Source organism: Macaca fascicularis, chromosome X, assembly GCF_037993035.2.
Source record: "Macaca fascicularis isolate 582-1 chromosome X, T2T-MFA8v1.1".
NCBI classification, from domain to species: domain Eukaryota; kingdom Metazoa; phylum Chordata; class Mammalia; order Primates; family Cercopithecidae; genus Macaca; species Macaca fascicularis.
In genome coordinates, this window is record NC_088395.1 from 78,116,819 (window position 1) to 78,134,993 (window position 18,175).

General features: G+C 44.0%; 1 protein-coding gene and 1 pseudogene across 13 annotated transcripts in view; one reads left to right on the plus strand and one right to left on the minus strand.

Annotated features, from left to right (window-relative positions):
* TAF1 (TATA-box binding protein associated factor 1) overlaps positions 1-18,175 on the plus strand; it is a 98,464-nt gene that overhangs the window by 42,302 nt on the left and 37,987 nt on the right. For 11 of the 13 annotated variants that reach the window (XM_065538096.1, XM_074030228.1, XM_065538093.2 and 8 more), the window contains 4 exons: positions 12,686-12,753; positions 14,414-14,536; positions 15,262-15,354; positions 15,436-15,520. In XM_065538096.1, coding sequence (XP_065394168.1) covers positions 12,686-12,753; positions 14,414-14,536; positions 15,262-15,354; positions 15,436-15,520 — 369 coding nt within the window. Of the gene's footprint in view, positions 1-9,646; positions 9,768-12,685; positions 12,754-14,413; positions 14,537-15,261; positions 15,355-15,435; positions 15,521-18,175 lie in introns of those variants that run through there. The other 2 variants (XR_012430372.1, XR_012430373.1) reach the window with 2 other exon arrangements.
* Positions 11,371-11,976, minus strand: LOC102118589 (polyadenylate-binding protein 2 pseudogene; annotated as a pseudogene).

Below are 18,175 nucleotides of genomic sequence, written 5' to 3' on the forward strand. Positions count from 1 at the left end.
AACTCCTGACTTCATGATCCACCCACCTCAGCCTCCCAGGATTACAGGCATGAGCCACTGCGCCCAGCCTAATGTCACTTCTTTTTATTCCCACTGTTTAATTCTTACATCCTCTGGAGAATTTGGAGTCTGTCCGTTGCAATGAAACAGTTCCATGGAAAGTAGTGGAAGAGGTGGTCCTAGGTTAGTAGAAAAGAGGGACATTCAGTGTGGATGGAACCTGTGTAGGGTATGCACTTGGGACCATGTTTGCTGTGTCTGAATCTTCTATTTGGTCTACAAATTTGTTAGAGGCGCCGTTATATGTTCACTTTGCTCAAAAACTGAGAAGACAAAGGGGAAGAAATCTGTTTGTCTTTTTTTTTCCCCTTATGAGACAGGGTTTCACTCCTGTTGCCCAGTAGCCTCCCGAGTAGCTGGGACTACAGGTGGTTGCCACCATGCCATGCTAATTTTTGTATTTTTTTGGTAGAGACGGGGTTTCGCCATGTTGCCCAGGTTGGTCTCAAACTCTTGAGCTCAACTGATCTGACCACCTCGGCCTCCCAAAGTGCTGGGTTTACAGGCATGAGCCACTGCACCTGGCCTGTTGCTATGTCTTAAAAAGAGGAAACAGTATAGCTTCTGCATGTAAAGGATAAGGTTTTCTGGTTTCCGTTTGCGTCCTTGAGCACAGATTCACATATATAAATGTAGGGATTCAGAGTACAGATAGAGTGTAAATCATGGCTCTGGCACTTACTAATTGAGTTACCATAGACAAGTTATTTAACTTCTCATACCCTCCTCAGTTTTCTCATCTGTAAACATGGGATAGTACTATGTGAATTTTAAAACCTTTCAGAAGCAGGCCCAACCCATTTATCAACTTTCCATCTCCAATGACTGGCTCCCATACCCACTATCAACCCCTGCCACACTCAGCATTATATTTCACAAAATATCCCCTGTCATTTCTTCATGACTTTGCAGTCTTTGCTCTCTCTCTGGGATGCCTTTCTTTCCTATATTTCTGGGCCAACTTATATTACCTCTTTTTATTTTATTTCTTTTGAGATGGAGTCTTGCTCTGTAGCCCAGGCTGGAGTGCAGTGGCGCCATCTCGGCTCACTGCAACCTTCGCCTCCTGAGTTCCAGCGGTTCTCCTGCCTCAGCCTCCCGAGTGGCAGGGATCACGGGCGCCCACCACCACACGTGGCTAATTTTTGTATTTTTAGTAGAGACGGGGTTTCTCCATGTTGGCCAGGCTGGTCTTGAACTCCTGACCCCGTGATCTGCCCTCAGCCTCCCAAAGTGCTAGGATTACAGGCATGAACCACCGCACCCGGCCCATGATTTTCTTTATTTCACCTTAAGAAATCTTTAAAATGGGTACTGTTATAACCCTCATTTTCCAGATTAACATGCAGGCATATAGTGTTTAAATAGCTTTAAAAAATGTTTTTTTAATGATGAGGTGATGGGTTGATGTGTGCAGCAAACCACCATGGCACACGTTTACCTATGTAACAAATCTGCACATCCTGCACATGTATTAAAAAAAAAGAAAAAAGGCCGGGCGCGGTGGCTCAAGCCTGTAATCCCAGCACTTTGGGAGGCCGAGACGGGCGGATCACGAGGTCAGGAGATCGAGACCATCCTGGCTAACACAGTGAAACCCCGTCTCTACTAAAAATACAAAAACTTAGCCGGGCGAGGTGGCAGGCGCCTGTAGTCCCAGCTACTCGGAGGCTGAGGCAGGAGAATGGCGGGAACCCGGGAGGCGGAGCTTGCAGTGAGCTGAGATCCGGCCACTGCACTCCAGCCTGGGTGACAGAGCGAGACTCCGTCTCAAAAAAAAAAAAAAGTAAAAAGAAAAAAAAGGAGGAAGATTACTTTACCTTTAGGGGCACTTCTAACCTACATTTGTGATTTTCTTTTTTTGGAGATGGAGTCTCGCTGTGTCGCCCAGGCTGGAGTGCAGTGATGCGACCTTGGTTCACTGCAGTCTCTGCCTCCTGTGTTCAAGTGATTCTCCTGCGTCAGCCTCCTGAGTAGCTGGGATTACAGGCATGCGCTACCATGCTGGGCTAATTTTTTTATTTTTAGTGGAGATGAAGTTTTGCCATGTTGGCCAAGCTGGTCTCGAACTCCTGACTTCAGGTGATCTGCCCTCCTCAGCATCCCAAAGTACTGGGATTACAGGCGTGAGCCACCGTGTCCAGCTGATTTTCTCTTTTGATAGTCTCTGTCACCCAGGCTGGAGGAGTGTGGTGGTATGATCTTGGCTCACTGCAACTTCCTCCCCCTCTGGGGTTCAAGCGATTCTCCTGCCTCAGCCTCCTGAGTAGCTGGAACTACAGCTGTGCCCCACCATGCCTGGCTAATTTTTCTATTTTTAGTAGAGACAGGGTTTCACTATGTTGACCAGGCTGGTCTTGAACTCCTGGCCTCAAGTGATTCACTGACCTTGGCCTTCCGAAATGCTGGGATTACAGGCAAGAGCCACCACTAGACTTAGGCATGAGAATCACTTGAATCTGGGAGGTGGAGGTTGCAGTGAACCAAGATCGCACCACGGCACTCCAGCCTGTGTGAGAGAGTAAGACTCTGTCTCAAAAAAAAAAAAATGACAGAGTAGAGATGTTAATCCAGTTATATCTAATGTCAGAGCCTGTACTCTTAACCACCATGCTCCATATACCCTTCTCCACTTTTTCACTTACTGTTTACGCCTCACAACCCTGCACTTGTCTTCTGCTGAAGTACCAGCTACATCCTAATTGCTGGATCCACTGGCCACATTTCAGAAATAACCTTTTATTTAAACACCTTTATTGAAATATAATTCACATACTATGCAATTTATCCATTTAAAGTGGTCAGTTTTTTTTGTTTGTTTGTTTGTTTGAGATGATGTTTTGCTTTTGTTGCCCAGGCTGGAGTGCAATAGCGCGATCTCGGCTCACTGCAACCTCTGCCTCCTGGATTCAGGCGATTCTCTTGCCTTAGCCTTGCAAGTACCTGGGATTATAGGCATGCGCCACCACTCCTGGCTAATTTTGTATTTTTAGTAGAGTTGGGGTTTCTCCATGTTGGTCAGGCTGATCTTGAACTCCCAACCTCAAGTGATCTGCCTGCCTCGCCCTCCCAAAGTGCTGGGATTAAATCAGGCATCAGCCACCACGCCTGGTTGGCTAAAGTGATCAGTTTTAACATGTCATCCATATTGTAACATGTATCGGGCCGGGCGCGGTGGCTCACGCCTGTAATCCCAGCACTTTGGGAGGCCGAGACGGGCAGATCACGAGGTCAGGAGATCGAGACCATCCTGGCTAGCACGGTGAAACCCCATCTCTACTAAAAAATACAAAAAACTAGCCGGGTGAGGTGGCGGGCGCCTGTAGTCCCAGCTACTCGGGAGGCTGAGGCAGGAGAATGGCATAAACCTGGGAGGCGGAGCTTGCAGTGAGCTGAGATCCGGCCACTGCACTCCAGCCTGGGTGACAGAGCGAGACTCCGTCTCAAAAAAAAAAAAAAAAAAAAAAAACATGTATCAGTACTTCATTCCTGTTTTTTTTGAGACAGGGTCTCACTGTGTTGTCCAGGCTGGAGTGCAGTGGCGCAGTCACAGCTCACTGCAGCCTCACCCTCCCAGGCTCAAGGAATCCTCCCATCTTAACATCTCAAGTAGCTGGAACCACATGTGCATGCCACCATGCCTAGCTAATTTTTTATTTTGTAGAAACAGAGTCTCACTATGTTACCCAGACTGGCCTCAAACTCCTGGGCTCAAGCAATCTTCCTGACTTGGCCTCCCAAAGTGCTGGGATTACAAGCATGAGCCATTGTGCCCAACCTCATTTTTTTTTTTTTATCATGTAATACTCCATTGTATGGATGCCCCACATTTTGTTTGTCAATTGATGGACATTTAGATTGTAATTTTGGCTGATGCAAATAATGCATCTGTGAACATTTTGTGAACATTCTTGTACAAACTTTTGTGTGGACATTTGCTTTTTTTTTTTTTTTTTTTTTTTGGAGACAGAGTCTTCCTGTGTCGCCCAGGCTGGAGTGCAGTGGCACGATCTCTGCTCACTGCAACCTCCGCCTCCTGGGTTCAAGTGATTCTCCTGCCTCAGCCTGCCAAATAGCGAGGACTATAGGCGCGTGCCACTATGGCTGGCTGATTTTTTGTATTTTTAGTAGAGACAGGGTTTCACTGTTGGTCTTGATCTCCAGGCCTCGTGATCCACCCGCTTCGGCCTCCCAAAGTGCTGGGATTACAGGCGTGAACCACCGCGCCCGGCCAACATTTGCTTTTTTTAATTTTAATTTTTTTTATTTCTTGGGCATGTAAGAAAGGGACACTTGTTTTTATTTCTCTTGGGTATATAAAGATTGAGCATCCCAAATCCAAAAACTTGAAATGCTCCAAAATTTTAAACTTTTTGAATGCCTGCTTGATGCTCTAAGGAAATGCTCACTGGAACATTTGGATTTCTGATTTTCGGATTAGGGATGTTCACATATTTGCAGATATTCCAAAATATTTCAGATTCTTAAAAAACCTGAAATCTGAAACACCTGTGGTCCCAAGCATTTCAGATAAGGAATACTCAGTCTGTACCTAGGAGCCGAATTGCCGAGTCCACATGGTAACTCATATGTTTAACTAACTTTTTGTGGAACCTCCAAACTGTTTCCCAGAGCAACTGCACCATTTTGTAATCCCACCAGCGGTGTATGAGGGTTCCAGTTTCTTCACATCCTTGTCAACCCTTGTTATTGTCCATCTTTTTGCTTCTAACCATCCTAGTGGGTGTGAAGTGGTATTTCATTGTAATTTTGATTTGCATTTCCCTATTGACTAATGATGCCGAAAATTTTTGCATGTAATTAGAAATATCATTCTTGAACTTTTGTGCATTTGCCACTATTGACCACTTTTTCCTCCTTGATACTCTCTTCTCCCTTTTCCAGAAACACTTTCTCAAATGATTTCCTTGCCTTTTCATTCTCATTACTTCAGCCATCATATGTCTGTTAACATCACTATCTCCAGCCCCATACCTCTCTTCAGGGCTCCATACCTGTGCTTCCAGTTGTCTGCCAGACATGTCCGTTTTTCATTGCCCTACTGGCAACTTATTATCTGATTGCCCATCTAGTTGTACATCCTAGAAATCATAGTCATAATTTATTCCATCTTCTCTTCCCCACACTCATAGATAACTAAGTCCCATAAATTGGAAATTCTAAGTTGCCAACGGAAAAACAAAGAACAAAGATACTGGTCTGGGGTTAGGAGAGTGTTCGCAGTCAGTCATACTCCTCTTGGCCAGCAGTGTCCCACGTGTTCAGGCTGACGATTTGCCCATCCACAGATGTCTGGACGCTATAGTTGTCAGACAGTGGGGATATACTCCTCAGGAAAGGCGTTTGTTGTGTAACTGATGAGGAGGCAGGTTTTACCTATAGCCTCATCTCCTACAACCACACATGTGATTGTCTGCATTCTTCCCTTGTAGTCCTATGTACAAGAGAGAAAGAAAGAATATTCAGAGATACTTGGTTAATGTAGGGAGCTATTCTAAACATTTCTCTCTGAGGAGAAGATGAGGAGGATAAGATGCCCCCTCACACTCTTTATACCCTTAATGCTATAAAAGAGTCAGCTGCAAAGGGTTGTATAAGTCAAGAGTTCTTACCCTGGAGTCTGTGGACTACTAGAGGATGGGCTTCAGTAGGTCCTAGAAGCCTCTTCTGAAGTTGTGTACAATACTATGTATATGTGCATAACTGAATTTTTCTGGAAAGAAGATCCAGAGCTGTCACCAGTATCTCACAAAAGGCTTTTTAATCTTTTGGTGAGCTCAAAAAGATTAAAAACCATTCATACACATAGGTATTTGTGTTACACTGTTGTCATAAGGTCTGGATCTACTGTATCAAAGGTGCTAAAATATTATGGGTGCTCAATAAATGGTTAGTCATTTTTTTTAAATTATCATAGAAGGTTTCCAGGGTTGAATCAAGAAACATGGCTCTCACTTTGGGTCTCTGGCTATAGAGCAGCAGAGGAACCTCCATTCCTGAAAAACAGAGACATCACAAAACTGGAGAGAAAGGCAGACAAAGTCACACTCAGCTAGAGAAATGGTTAAGAGGACTGGGCGCGGTGGCTCACGCCTGTATTCCCAGCACTTTAGGAGGCCGAGGCGAGTAGATCACCTGCGGTCAGGAGTTCGAGGCCAGCCTGGCCAACATGGCAAAACCCCATCTCTACTAAAAATACAAAAATTAGCCAGACGTGGTGGCACACATCTGCTGTAATTCCAGCTACTCGGGAGGCTGAGGCAGGAGAATCACTTGAGCCTGGGAGGCAGAGGTTGCATTGAGCCAGGGTCATGCCATTGCATTCCAGCCTGGACAACAGAGCAAGACTCTTGTCTCAAAAAAGAAAAAAAAGAAAGAAAAAGAGGAATGGTTAAGAGTCTAGTCTCTGAGGTCAGGAGGCAAAACCCATTTCTCCCTCTAATCTTTGTGAACTTGTCGTTTGTTTTTTGTTTTGTTTTTTTTTTGGCAGAGTCTTGCTCTGTCACCCAGGCTGGAGTGTGCAGTGGTGCATCTCAGCTCACTGCAACGTCTGCCTCCTGGGTTCAAACGATTTTTGTGCCTCAGCCTCCCGAGTAGCCGGGATTACAGGCGTGCGCCACCACGCCCAGCTAATTTTTGCGTTTTTAGTAGAGACAAGGTTTCACCATATTGACCAGGCTGGTCTTGAACTCCTGGCCTCAAGTGATCCACCCGCCTCTGCCTCTCAAAGTGCTGGGATTACAGGCGTGAGCCACAGCTCCTGGCCAGAAAAAATTTTTAACCTGAGGGTTAAATGAAAGAAGGCATGCATAGTACTTATTAGTCCTTCTCACATAGACAGTACTCATTAAGTGATAGAAGCTACTATGTCTTCTTAATAATTCTAGTATTCTGCTGGAGAAGGCAAAAATTCTGTAATATGGTTACAATGCTAGATAAACCAGGGGTCTCCTCCCCTTCAACCTTATGTGAGTAAAACTACAGGTCTTAATGCCACCACACTCATCCATTTCTTCATGAATCAGTATTTCCGAGTAAATGATATGGCAGAGATGCTCTCCAAGAAGCTTGTTTATTATGAGTTCCTATATTTATACCCTCATATTAATACCCCATCAACGCCTTGCCCTCAATTTAGGTCCCGAAGTACTCCACTTTCTGTAGGTTCTTAATTACTGCCCTAATTTCAGACCTAATTCTTATAGCAGTATCTTCTTTAAGTGTCAGAGCACAGAGGAAAGGGCATTAAATAATCATACATATTTGGTTACAGAAAAAAAATTGAGAATGAATTTATTTCTCACCTTAAGGATTTGGGGAAATAGATACATCCCCCATCCTGTTGTTTCATTAGCTAAGGTCCACATTAGGCCCATATCATAGGCAAAAACAAAATAAACACAACACCTCATTTTGGTCAGAATAAAGAAAAGTGAGCTGGGCTTGGTGGCTCATGCCTGTAATCCCAGCATTTTGGGAGGCTGAGGGGGGAAGGTTGCTTGAGCTCAGAAGTTTGAGGCCAGCCTGGGCAACATAGACTTCGTCTTACTAAAAATAAAAAAAATTAGCCAAGCATGGTGGCATGTACCTGTAGTCCCAGCTACTTGGGATGCTGAGGTGAGAGGATTCCTTGAGCCTGGGAGATCGAGGCTGCAGTGAGCTATGATCACACCACTGGACTCCAGCCTGGGTGACAGATGGAGACCCTGTCTCAGAAAAAAAAAAAGAAAAAAAGTGGCTTTCAGAGTGTGCCCACTAGGGGTTGCTCTCTGCCCACACAGAGCCAATTCTGAGTGGTGAGGCCTCCCACCTAGAAGTCGTCTTTAGCACAGCTTCCACAGCTAAAATAAGTCCAGAGCATAATTTAACTCTGGTGGGAAACCACCCCAGGGTATTCACTGACCATCAGCCCGTTCTTTTTCCATCCAGGAATAGGCATAAGGATCAAACACACAAGGTCGATACAAAAGGGGCACAGTCATCACCACCTTCCTCGAGAATAGCCTTCTTTGACTTTCCTGATCTGGATAAATTTATTTCCCCTCTGAATTCATACAACAATTACTGCCTGTGCAACTCATTTTCCCAGCTTCCTCTAGGTATCATCCAGTGTCCAACACCTCTGCTTAAAGTGACTGCTTTCAGAACAGCAGTGCAACTTAGGCAGTTGCTGAACCAGAGTGAAACTCTTAGAGACAGGCTGGGCACAGTGGCTCACGCCTGTAATCCCAGCACTTTGGGAAGCTGAGGAGGGCAGATTGCTTGGAGTCAGGAGTTCAAGACCAGCCTGGCCAACACTCCAACCTGAGCGACAGAGCGAGACCCTGTCTCAAATAAATAAATAAATAAAACAAAATTCATATTGAAACTTAATGCCCAAATGTGGCAGTATTGAGAGGTGGGGTTTTCAAGAGGTGACTGGATCTGGAGGACCCTGTCCTCATGAATGGATTAATAGATTAATGGGTTAATATGGGAGTGGAACTAGTGGCTTCATAAGAAGACGAAAAGGGACCTGAGCAAGCACCGCGGGATTCCCTGAGCCACTTTGGTATTCTGCAGAGTTTCCATTAGCAAAAAGACTCTTACTAATTGAGGCCCCTTGACCCTGGACTGCTCAGCCTCCATAATTGTAAGAAATTTATTTATTTTTTATTTTTTTGAGACGGTCTCACTCTGTTGCCCAGGCTGGAGTACAGTGGCATAATCACAGCATAATGCAGTCTCAATATCCTTAGGCTCGATGATTCTCTCACCTCAGCCTCCCAAGTAGCTGGGACCACAGGTGTGCTTCAGTGCGCCCAGCTAATTTTTGTATTTTTTTTTTCTTGTAGAGATAGGGTTTTGTCACATTCGAACTCCTGGGCTCAAGCGATCTGTCCACCTCAGCATCCCAAAGTGCTGGGATTGTAGGTGTGAGCCACCACCCCCGGCCCCAGTAAGCAGATTCAATTGTTGTAAAACAGCTTATAGCATACTGTGTTGTGCTGTCTGCAGTAAATGCATTTATGATGTTTTCCACTGATTATGTGTTTATTGGGATGTAACCCTATCATAAGTCAAGGAGCATCTGTATCTCATATGTAGCTCCTCCATAATTTATGGCAACCAATATATTTCTCTATTTATACGAATACTCTATTTTTTAAAAAATTATTACGGAAATTGGTAGACACATTCAGAAGTAAAAGAGGAAATAAACTTCAGTGCTATTCACTCAGTTCAACACTTTGTTAGCATATGGTCAATCTAGTATATATTTTCAGCTTTTGTATCATTTCATCCATAAATACTTAAAGCATTTATTCTCTGTCTTGCAATAATTTATTTTCAAGTCATTTCTTTGACTAGACCAGCAACTATCTTTATTTTATTTTTTTGTTCTATTTTTTGAGATGGGATCTCACTCTGTCACCTAGGCTGCAGTGCGGTGGCACAGCCTTGGCTTACTGCAGCCTTGACCTCCTGGGCTGAAGCAATCCTCCTTTCTCAGCCTACCGAGTAGCTGGGACTACAGGTACATGCCATCACGGCCAGCTAATTTTTGATTTTTTTTTTTTTGTAGAGGTGAGGTCTTGCTATGTTGCCCAGGCTGGTCTCAAACTCCTAGGCTGAAACAATCCTCCTGCTCAGTCTCACAGAGTGTTGGGATTACAGGCATGAGCCACTGTGCCTGGCCTAAACCAGTAAGTCTCATAGGCAGGAAGTCTGTCTTATTTTTCCTTATATTCCCATCATTGAACACATTGTACATAGTCATTAAACATTTATTAAATGAATAAACAAGTGAATGCTGAATTAAATTAAATAGTAAGTGAGAAGAGAACTGACATTTAGGCTCTGGGGAGCACTAACAAAAGGATAGACAGAGGAATACAATCTAGCAAAGGATATGTAAAAGAAGTAATTGGAGTTACTAGCTAAATGAAAATATTTTAGCTTCTTTATGATGAGCTTAAATTAGGGCATTCATAAGCAGGGAGTGTAGGAGATAGGTCAGATAGTTCAAGGATTTTCTGAAGCTTCTGATAGGGGTCAGTGTGGAGATTCGTGTATTTTTTTTTTTTTTTTTTTTTTTTGAGGCGGAGTTTCACTGTTGTTGCCCAGGCTGGAGTGCAATGGCACAATCTTGGCTCACGCAACCTCCACCTCCTGGGTTCAAGCAATTCTCCTGCCTCAGCCTCCCGAGCAGCTGGGATTACAGGCGCCCACCACCGTACCTGGCTAATTTTGTATTTTTAGTAGAGACGGGGTTTCTCTATGTTGGTCAGGCTGGCCTTGAGCTCTCAACCTCAGGCCCTGCTTGGGCCTCCCAAAGTGCTGGGATTACAGGCCTGAGCCACCGCGCCCAGCCCAGAGATTATTTTTTAACAGAGGCTTTGGATTAACCCAATGTTATTAGAACATTACAGACCATAAATTCTACAAACAAAAATTGCAATCACAAATTGTATATGCTAAGTGTGGGAAAATTACAAGTTACCCATTGGTTTCTTTAGGCATTCTTTTTTTTTTTTTTTTAGTTTTCAAAAACAACTTTATTCATGACACATATTTTTAAAAAAATTCCCACCCCTGGAAATGAGCTAAAAAAACCAAAATACACTTTTCACCTCCCTGTTCCCACTTCTCATTCCCTCCAAATAAAAGGGAAAAAAGGCAAAGGAAAAAAAAAAACTGAAAAACAAAACACTCCTAAACCTCCCAAAACAAGGTAGTGCATTTCCCCAGGGGGAAGGGGAATTTACACTGGAACCACTGGGAGCTGAATGGAGATCTTCCGGCTACAGAAACCTGCAAAGAAAGACACTCAAAACAGAAAAAGAAGCACAAAAGGAAACAAAATAGATCACCAGGCAATCTGGAGGGGCAGGGAGCCGGAGAAGAGGGCTGGGGTGGGTGGTAGACTTGACTGGACAGGAGCAGGCAGGACGGGACTGTGAAAGGTGAGGAGAAGATGGAGGGAAGGTAACAAGCAGAACAGTTTGGTGTCCTTCCAGAGCCCTGGGTAAAAAAAAAAAAACCTCCTACCACCCACACTCACCTACCCTTGAGCAGCACCCAAGGGGGTGAAATGGTGCAGGGAAACATGGGGAGCAGCTTATGCAGTTGAGACGTGTCCATGGCGAATCCCCAGAGTGAATAAGCAGCCTCCTGCCCTACTCCCTGGGCCTTCCCCTACTCCCCAAAGCAGGTCCCTCCTCAGCTGTTAGTTATGGGATTTTCCCCCCTTCCGCAGTATATCTTTTTTTAAAAAAATGTTTTTTTTCCCATCAGGGTCATCTTCTGTTTTGTTTTTTTTTTATTTTTTTTCCCCTCCTTTCCTCTTTTTTTCTTCTCTCTTCTCCTAATACTTTTTTAGTAAGGGGAATACCATGATGTTGCTCTAGCCCGGCCCCTGTAGACGCGACCCTGGGGCCTGCTGTTAAAACCACTGTAGAATCGAGAGAGGTAACTGTTATAGTTGGTGGTCTGGGCGCCGTAGCGGGCTCGTGGGAAACCCCGGTCTGTTGTGTTGATTCCTGGTCTGTTGGTTCGTTTTGGGATCACCTTGATTTGCCTTCCTCTAAATAGGGACTCATCTGAGACCAAGGAAGTCCTCACTGATTCTTTGTCTGAGAACTCTGTATATGCAAACCCTTTGGGATGGCCACTAAATTTGTCACAGAGTACGGTGACACGGTTGACTGAATCACAGCCATGAAAGTGAGCTTCCAGCTCTTCTGCTGTTGCACCATAGTCCACATTGCCAACATAGATGGAACGGGCATCAGCCTCCATCTTCTCTTCAATGACATGATCACTGGGCCAGCATTGCCTAGAGGTGGACTCGTATTCATCTGCTTCTCTACCTCTGTTCTGTAGCTCCTTTAGCTTCTCAGCTTCTTCTTCCATCTCCCTGACTCGAGTTTTGATAGTTTCCAGTTCCTGGTCCTCAATGGCACCGTACCCCGGGTCACCCTCGACCAGTCCCAGCTCCTCCTCCTCCTCCTCTTGGCTGCCAGGGGCTCCCGAACCAGGCCCAGGGCCCGGAGCTCCCGCGGGAGTGGGGGTGTCGGGCTGGGGCGGCTCCTCTTCGGGCTTGGGCTCTGGCTTGGGGTCCAGCAGCAGCTCCTCAGGCTCCAGTTCCTCAGACTCCAGGCCATTCCCGTAGTCCCCTGTGCCCCCCGGGGTCCCCTCCCTGGCCTCCCCACCGGCCCTGGGCACAAGATGGCACCGCTGCCCTGGCCTGGGGCCCCGACCGTCCGCAGCCCCCGCCATCCACAGCCCCTGCCGCCTGCTCACTCTTCAGGCATTCTTAAATAATTGCTCCCCTTCCATAGTATTATGTTCAAGGTATTAAAGGCAGCAGTAGTACTACTGTGTGTAGATATACACAAATTAAGGAAAGAGTTAAAATTAGTTTATTCATTCATATTGTGTACCTGCTATGTTTTAGGCACTGAAAAATGGATATAAGTCTGGTATATTTGTCTAACCCATCAGTTAGCCTGGTGCCTGACACATATTAGGTTCTTAAGCAAGTGCATTAAGAGGATAAAGAAGTGTTGGCAGATTTTGCCTTCCATTTTTAATGGTTTCATCTCTTACTGTTCCTCTACAGGGCCAAAACACTCATTGACTCAGATCTCTCAATCCATGCTGGATCTCTGTGATGAAAAACTCAAAGAGGTAAGACAGAGTGAGAGAAAGGCAGTGGAATTTGAAGGAGGGGGGTATATCAGGGTTTAGGAAGTAGGGAGTTTAACAGAAGGAAAAATATATGTGGGAGTAGCAGATATTTAGTATATGTGAAGGCTGGAAGGGACTTTAGAACTCATAGGCCAGTCCCTTTTGTAGATGGAAAAACTGGGCCCATAACTCATTAGAAAGGGCAAAGGAAAGTGAGTTTCCAGGAAGTCAGCTGTAGCTGAGAGACTAGTCAATGTTTTAGGAAGGAGGAATTTTAATTTTTTCTTTGTATTTTTAACCAACTAAGCAGCAAGTGCTAGAAGTTTTAATTTTTAAATGATAATCTATCTATATTCCCTCTTCTTACCAAAAACATTTAATGGTACTTTATAAACCTACAAAAGTGTAAGTATGAAGTAGACATTTCACAAAAGAGGATAGCTAGCCAGTAAACATGGAAAGATTCTCAACTTGACGGATTATTGAGGAGATGCAAATTTAAACCACGATGTCACTACATACCCACTGGAAAGGCTAAAATTAAAAAGACTGACAATACTAAGTGTTGATGAGGATTTGGAGCAATAGGAATACAAACTTTTTCCTACTAGAGTCTAAAATAAATTTATTGGGTTACGTCCCATTATACAAAAGTCACTAATCAGTAATAATGTTTAGTGTTGTTCAGCAGTAGTTTTATACCAAAAACAGAGAGCATGATCTTAAAGCCTAAATTGCTAAAGATGTTTTTTTTGTGTGTGTGGCAGCTATGATGTTGACACTCAGGGAAGTATAAATTTTGGTGAACCAGAAGAATAGAATGTAGAGTACCTAAAGAAGTTGTTGACGTATCCATTTTGACCGTTTTACTGGAATATCTGTTTTTTTTTTTTTTTTTTTGAGACAGGGTCTCGTTCTGTCACCCGGGCTGGAGTGCAGTGGGATGATCTTGGCTCACTGCAACCTCCGCCTCCTGGGTTCAAGTGATTCTTGTGCCTTGGCCTCCTGAGTAGCTGGGACCACAGGCGTGTGCCACCACGCCCAGCCAATTTTTTTTTTTTTTAATTCTTAGTAGAGATGGGGTTTTGCCATGTTGACCAGGCTGGTCTCAAGCTCCTGGCCTCATGTGATCCACCTGCTCGGCCTCCCAGACTGCTGGGATTACAGGTGTGAGCCACTGTGCCCAGCCTGGAATATCATTTATCTTGACTTTTTGTCATTCCGTAGACAATTCAAAGTTACACTTTCTGGGGCAAGGGTCATAGATAGCTAGCTGAACCTTAAATTATCCTTAATTTTTTTTTTTTGAGATGGAGCCTCGCTCTGTCACCCAGCCTGGAGTGCAGTGGTACGATCTTGGCTCACTGCAGGCTCCACCTCCAGATTCATGCCATTCTTCTGCCTCAGCCTCCCGAGTAGCTGGGACTACAGGCGCCCGCCAACATGCCTGGCTAGTTTTTTTTGTATTTTTAATAGAGATGGGGTTTAACCGTGTTAGCCAGGATGGTCTCGATCTCTTGACCTTGTGATCCACTCGCCTCAGCCTCCCAAAGTGCTGGGATTACAGGCATGAGCCACCACGCCCAGCAAATTATCCTTAATTTTTCTGTGGTGATCACACCTTAGGGAAACTTCTGTCTTGGCTTTGCTTTAATTTCAGAAAGAAGACAAATTAGCTCGCTTAGAGAAAGCTATCAACCCCTTGCTGGATGATGATGACCAAGTGGCCTTTTCTTTCATTCTGGACAACATAGTCACCCAGAAAATGATGGCAGTTCCAGATGTAAGCTGTCTCTGTGCTAAATATTGTGAGGATCGTGCAGGGGAAAGGAAAAATGTATAGGGTGTACGTGTGTGTATTTTGGAGAGTCTAAGTGGGTATGTCAGTTGTGACTGGTATGTGATTTTAAATATTGACCTTTTTGCTGTATGGGTACATTATCTTTTTTTTAAAGAGTACATTATCATTGAAGTCAAAGAGGCCAGGAATCTTTGGATGTAGGGAGGTTTTTGCTTCCTGTTGCTGACATTCAGTATATGAATGCTCCTGAGTAGCCCTATAGAGAGAGGGTGCTAGCGAATGTGAGGCTTTTGATTTAAAGGTACTTCTAAGCAAATGATACTTTGATAATTAGACACCGTTGGTTGTCTTTTATTTCGTTTTTATATTGTTATGGTGATCCTCCCTAGGAATTCTCAACAGTTTCCTTTTGCACTATAGGAATGTGTTCTACGTGTGTAATGCTATAAAACTTCCGGATGGGACTAGGGAAGAAGAAATTTTAATTATGACTATAGAGCAAGTGTTTTTACCCTATCATGGCATAGAAATCCTTAAAGGAATCTGTGAACCCCTTACATTATATACAGAAGTTTTGTATGAGTATGTGTTTTTCTAGGGAAAGAGTCCATAGCTTTTTATAGGAATATTTGTAACCCAACAAAGGTGGTGAAATTCTGGTATGAAGAGTGATTTCCATTTAATTTCTTATGCTTTCTATTTACTAGTCTTGGCCATTTCATCACCCAGTTAATAAGAAATTTGTTCCAGATTATTACAAAGTGATTGTCAATCCAATGGATTTAGAGACCATACGTAAGGTGAGTGACTGATTTGATCTAAATGCCTTTTTGTAATCAAGTGACTGTGTGTATCTGAGTGCCTGATTCTTTTCATCACAGAACATCTCGAAGCACAAGTATCAGAGTCGGGAGAGCTTTCTAGATGATGTAAACCTTATTCTGGCCAACAGTGTTAAGTATAATGGTGGGTATTTCTCTTTATTTTCTTTCCATGAATCCATCCATCTTCTATCCATCTGACATTACTTAGCATTATTAAAAAAATTTTTTTTGAGGCAGGATCTTGCTCTCCTAACCAGGCTGGATGCTGTGATGTGATCATAGTTCACTGAACCAGGCACACGCCACTGCGCCAGGCTCTTTTTTTAGTAGAGACAGGGTTTTGCTGTTTTGCCCAGGCTGAGCTCAAGCAATCCTCCCACCTCGGCTTCGCAAAATGCTGGGATTACAGGCATGAGCCAACACTCCTAGCCAGCATTATTAAAATTTATGTGCATAAAGCAGCCTTGAGCAGTGATCACAGAATCAATTGAGTGACTTAGTCTTTTTATTTTTATTTTTTTGAGATGGAGTTTCACTCTTGTCGCCCAGGCTGGATTACAGTGGCGCGATCTTGGCTCACTGCAACCTCCATCTCCCAGGTTCGAGCAGTTTTCCTGCCTCAGCCTCCTGAGTAGCTGGGATTACAGGTGCCTACCACCACGCTCAGCTAATTTTTGTATTTTTAGTAGAAATGGGGTTTCACTATGTTGGCCAGGCTCGTCTCGAACTCCTGACCTCAGGTGATCCATCTGCCTCAGCCTCCCAAAGTGCTGGGATTACAGGTGTGAGCCACACTCCTGGCCAGTCTTTTTTTTTTTTTTTTTTTTTTTTAAAGCAAGCATATATTTTAGTGTGTATGTTGTATAAAGATTGCTATTAGCCTTTAATGATGAAAAAGTAATATATGCTTACTTTTGAAATCTCGGAAGGCACAGAAAAATGAAGTGAGAATAAAAATCAAATGGATATTACTTTGGGCTCTGAGCCATCACTGCTTTTTCCTAGAATGTGAAAACTCACCTATGTCCCAGGCCCTTAGATGGAGCTTAGGGAAATGGGTAGCTATGGACCGTGGTGAGCTTCCTTGGTGCATGGAGTTTTGCTCAGTACATGAGTTGATTGAATAACATATGCCAGGCTCTGTGCTAGCTGCTTAATCTACTGATAAGAGAGACAGTCACTGTCCTCAAGTAATTCACAATCCAGTTGGCAGAAAGAGACAATTAAAATGCAGCTTGGAACCAGGCATGGTGGCTCATGCCTGTAATCTCAACACTTTGGTAGGCGGAGGTGGGAGGATTGCTTGAGGCCAGGAGTTTGAGACCAGCCTGGGCACACATAGCAAGACCTTCCTTGTCTGTATAAAACACTTACAAACAAAAGCTTAGCTAGGTGTAGTGGTGAGTGCCTGAAGTCTTAGCTATTTGGGAGGCTAAGGCAGGAGGGTCACTTGAACTCAGGAGTTCAAGACTGCAGTGAGCTATGATCACGCCCCTGCGCTACATCCTGGGTGACAGCAAGACCCTGTCTCTAAATAAATAAAATAAATAAGTAAAATGCAGCTTGACAAGGGCTATAATAGAAGTATGTGCAGAGTGCATCAGACGAGAGCAAGGAATATCTTAACTGAGAGGGAAGGCTTCATAAACAAGCTAATACAGTTTTTAATGACAATTTTTAAACATTGAGTACTTATATGTGCTAGCACTGATAGATGTTATAAATATCAAATTATATATGGTTTCTGTTCCAAATTAGTTTAGTTTAGTTCGGGAAACAGAAAAGAAAAATTATAGTACTTAAATTTTATTGCTATAAGCATGCACAGAGTATCACAGGACAGTATATCTAAATTAGAGTGGGGCGGGGTGCAGTGGCTCACGCCTGTAATCCTAGCACCTTGGGAGGCCAAGGCGGGTGGATCACTTGAGCTCAGGAGTGCAAGACCAGCCTGGGCAACATAGTGAGACCACATTTCAAAAAAAAAAAAAAAAAAGTGGGGTTAGAGGAAGCTTTCTGGAAGAGGATTTTCTTTTTTCTTTTTCTTTTTTGTAAATAGAGATGGGGATCTTGCTGTGTTGCCCAGTCTGGTCTGGAACTCCAGGACTCAAGCCATCCTCCTATCTTGGCCTCCCAAAGTGTTAGGATTACAGGCATGAGCCACCACACCCATCCAGAAGAGAGTTTTCTTAAGCTGAATTCTGAAAGATCAATGGTGTTTACTTGGCAAAGAATGTGGAGGAGAAAATGTTCTAGGTAGAGAGAACAGCAATATGTAAAGGCACAGAGGCCTGAAATTGCATGATAGGTTTAAGAAACAGGCCATGTGCGGTGACTCATGCCTATAATCCCAGCACTTTGGGAGGCCGAGGTGGTGGGATCCCCTGAGGTCGGGAGTTTGAGACCAGCCTGACCAACATGGAGAAACCCCGTCTCTACTAAAAATACAAAATTAGCCGGGCGTGGTGGCGCATGCCTGTCATCCCAGCTACTCGGGAGGCTGAGGCAGGAGAATCGCTTGAACCTGGGAGGCGGAGGTTGCAGGGAGCCGAGATGGCGCCATTGTACTCCAGTCTGGGCAACAAAAGTGAAACTCCGTCTCAAAAAAAGAAAAAAGAAACAAGGTGTTGGGGTTGCAGTTCAAGTGTACATATTGGTGAATAACTGTTTAGAGAGGCAGGCAAGAGTCAAATCATAGAGGATTTTGTGTGCTATACTTGAGTTTGTACTTGATCCTAAATAGGAAAACACTGAAGGAATGAAACAGGGAAACGATTTCTTATAATTCCTTAAACAA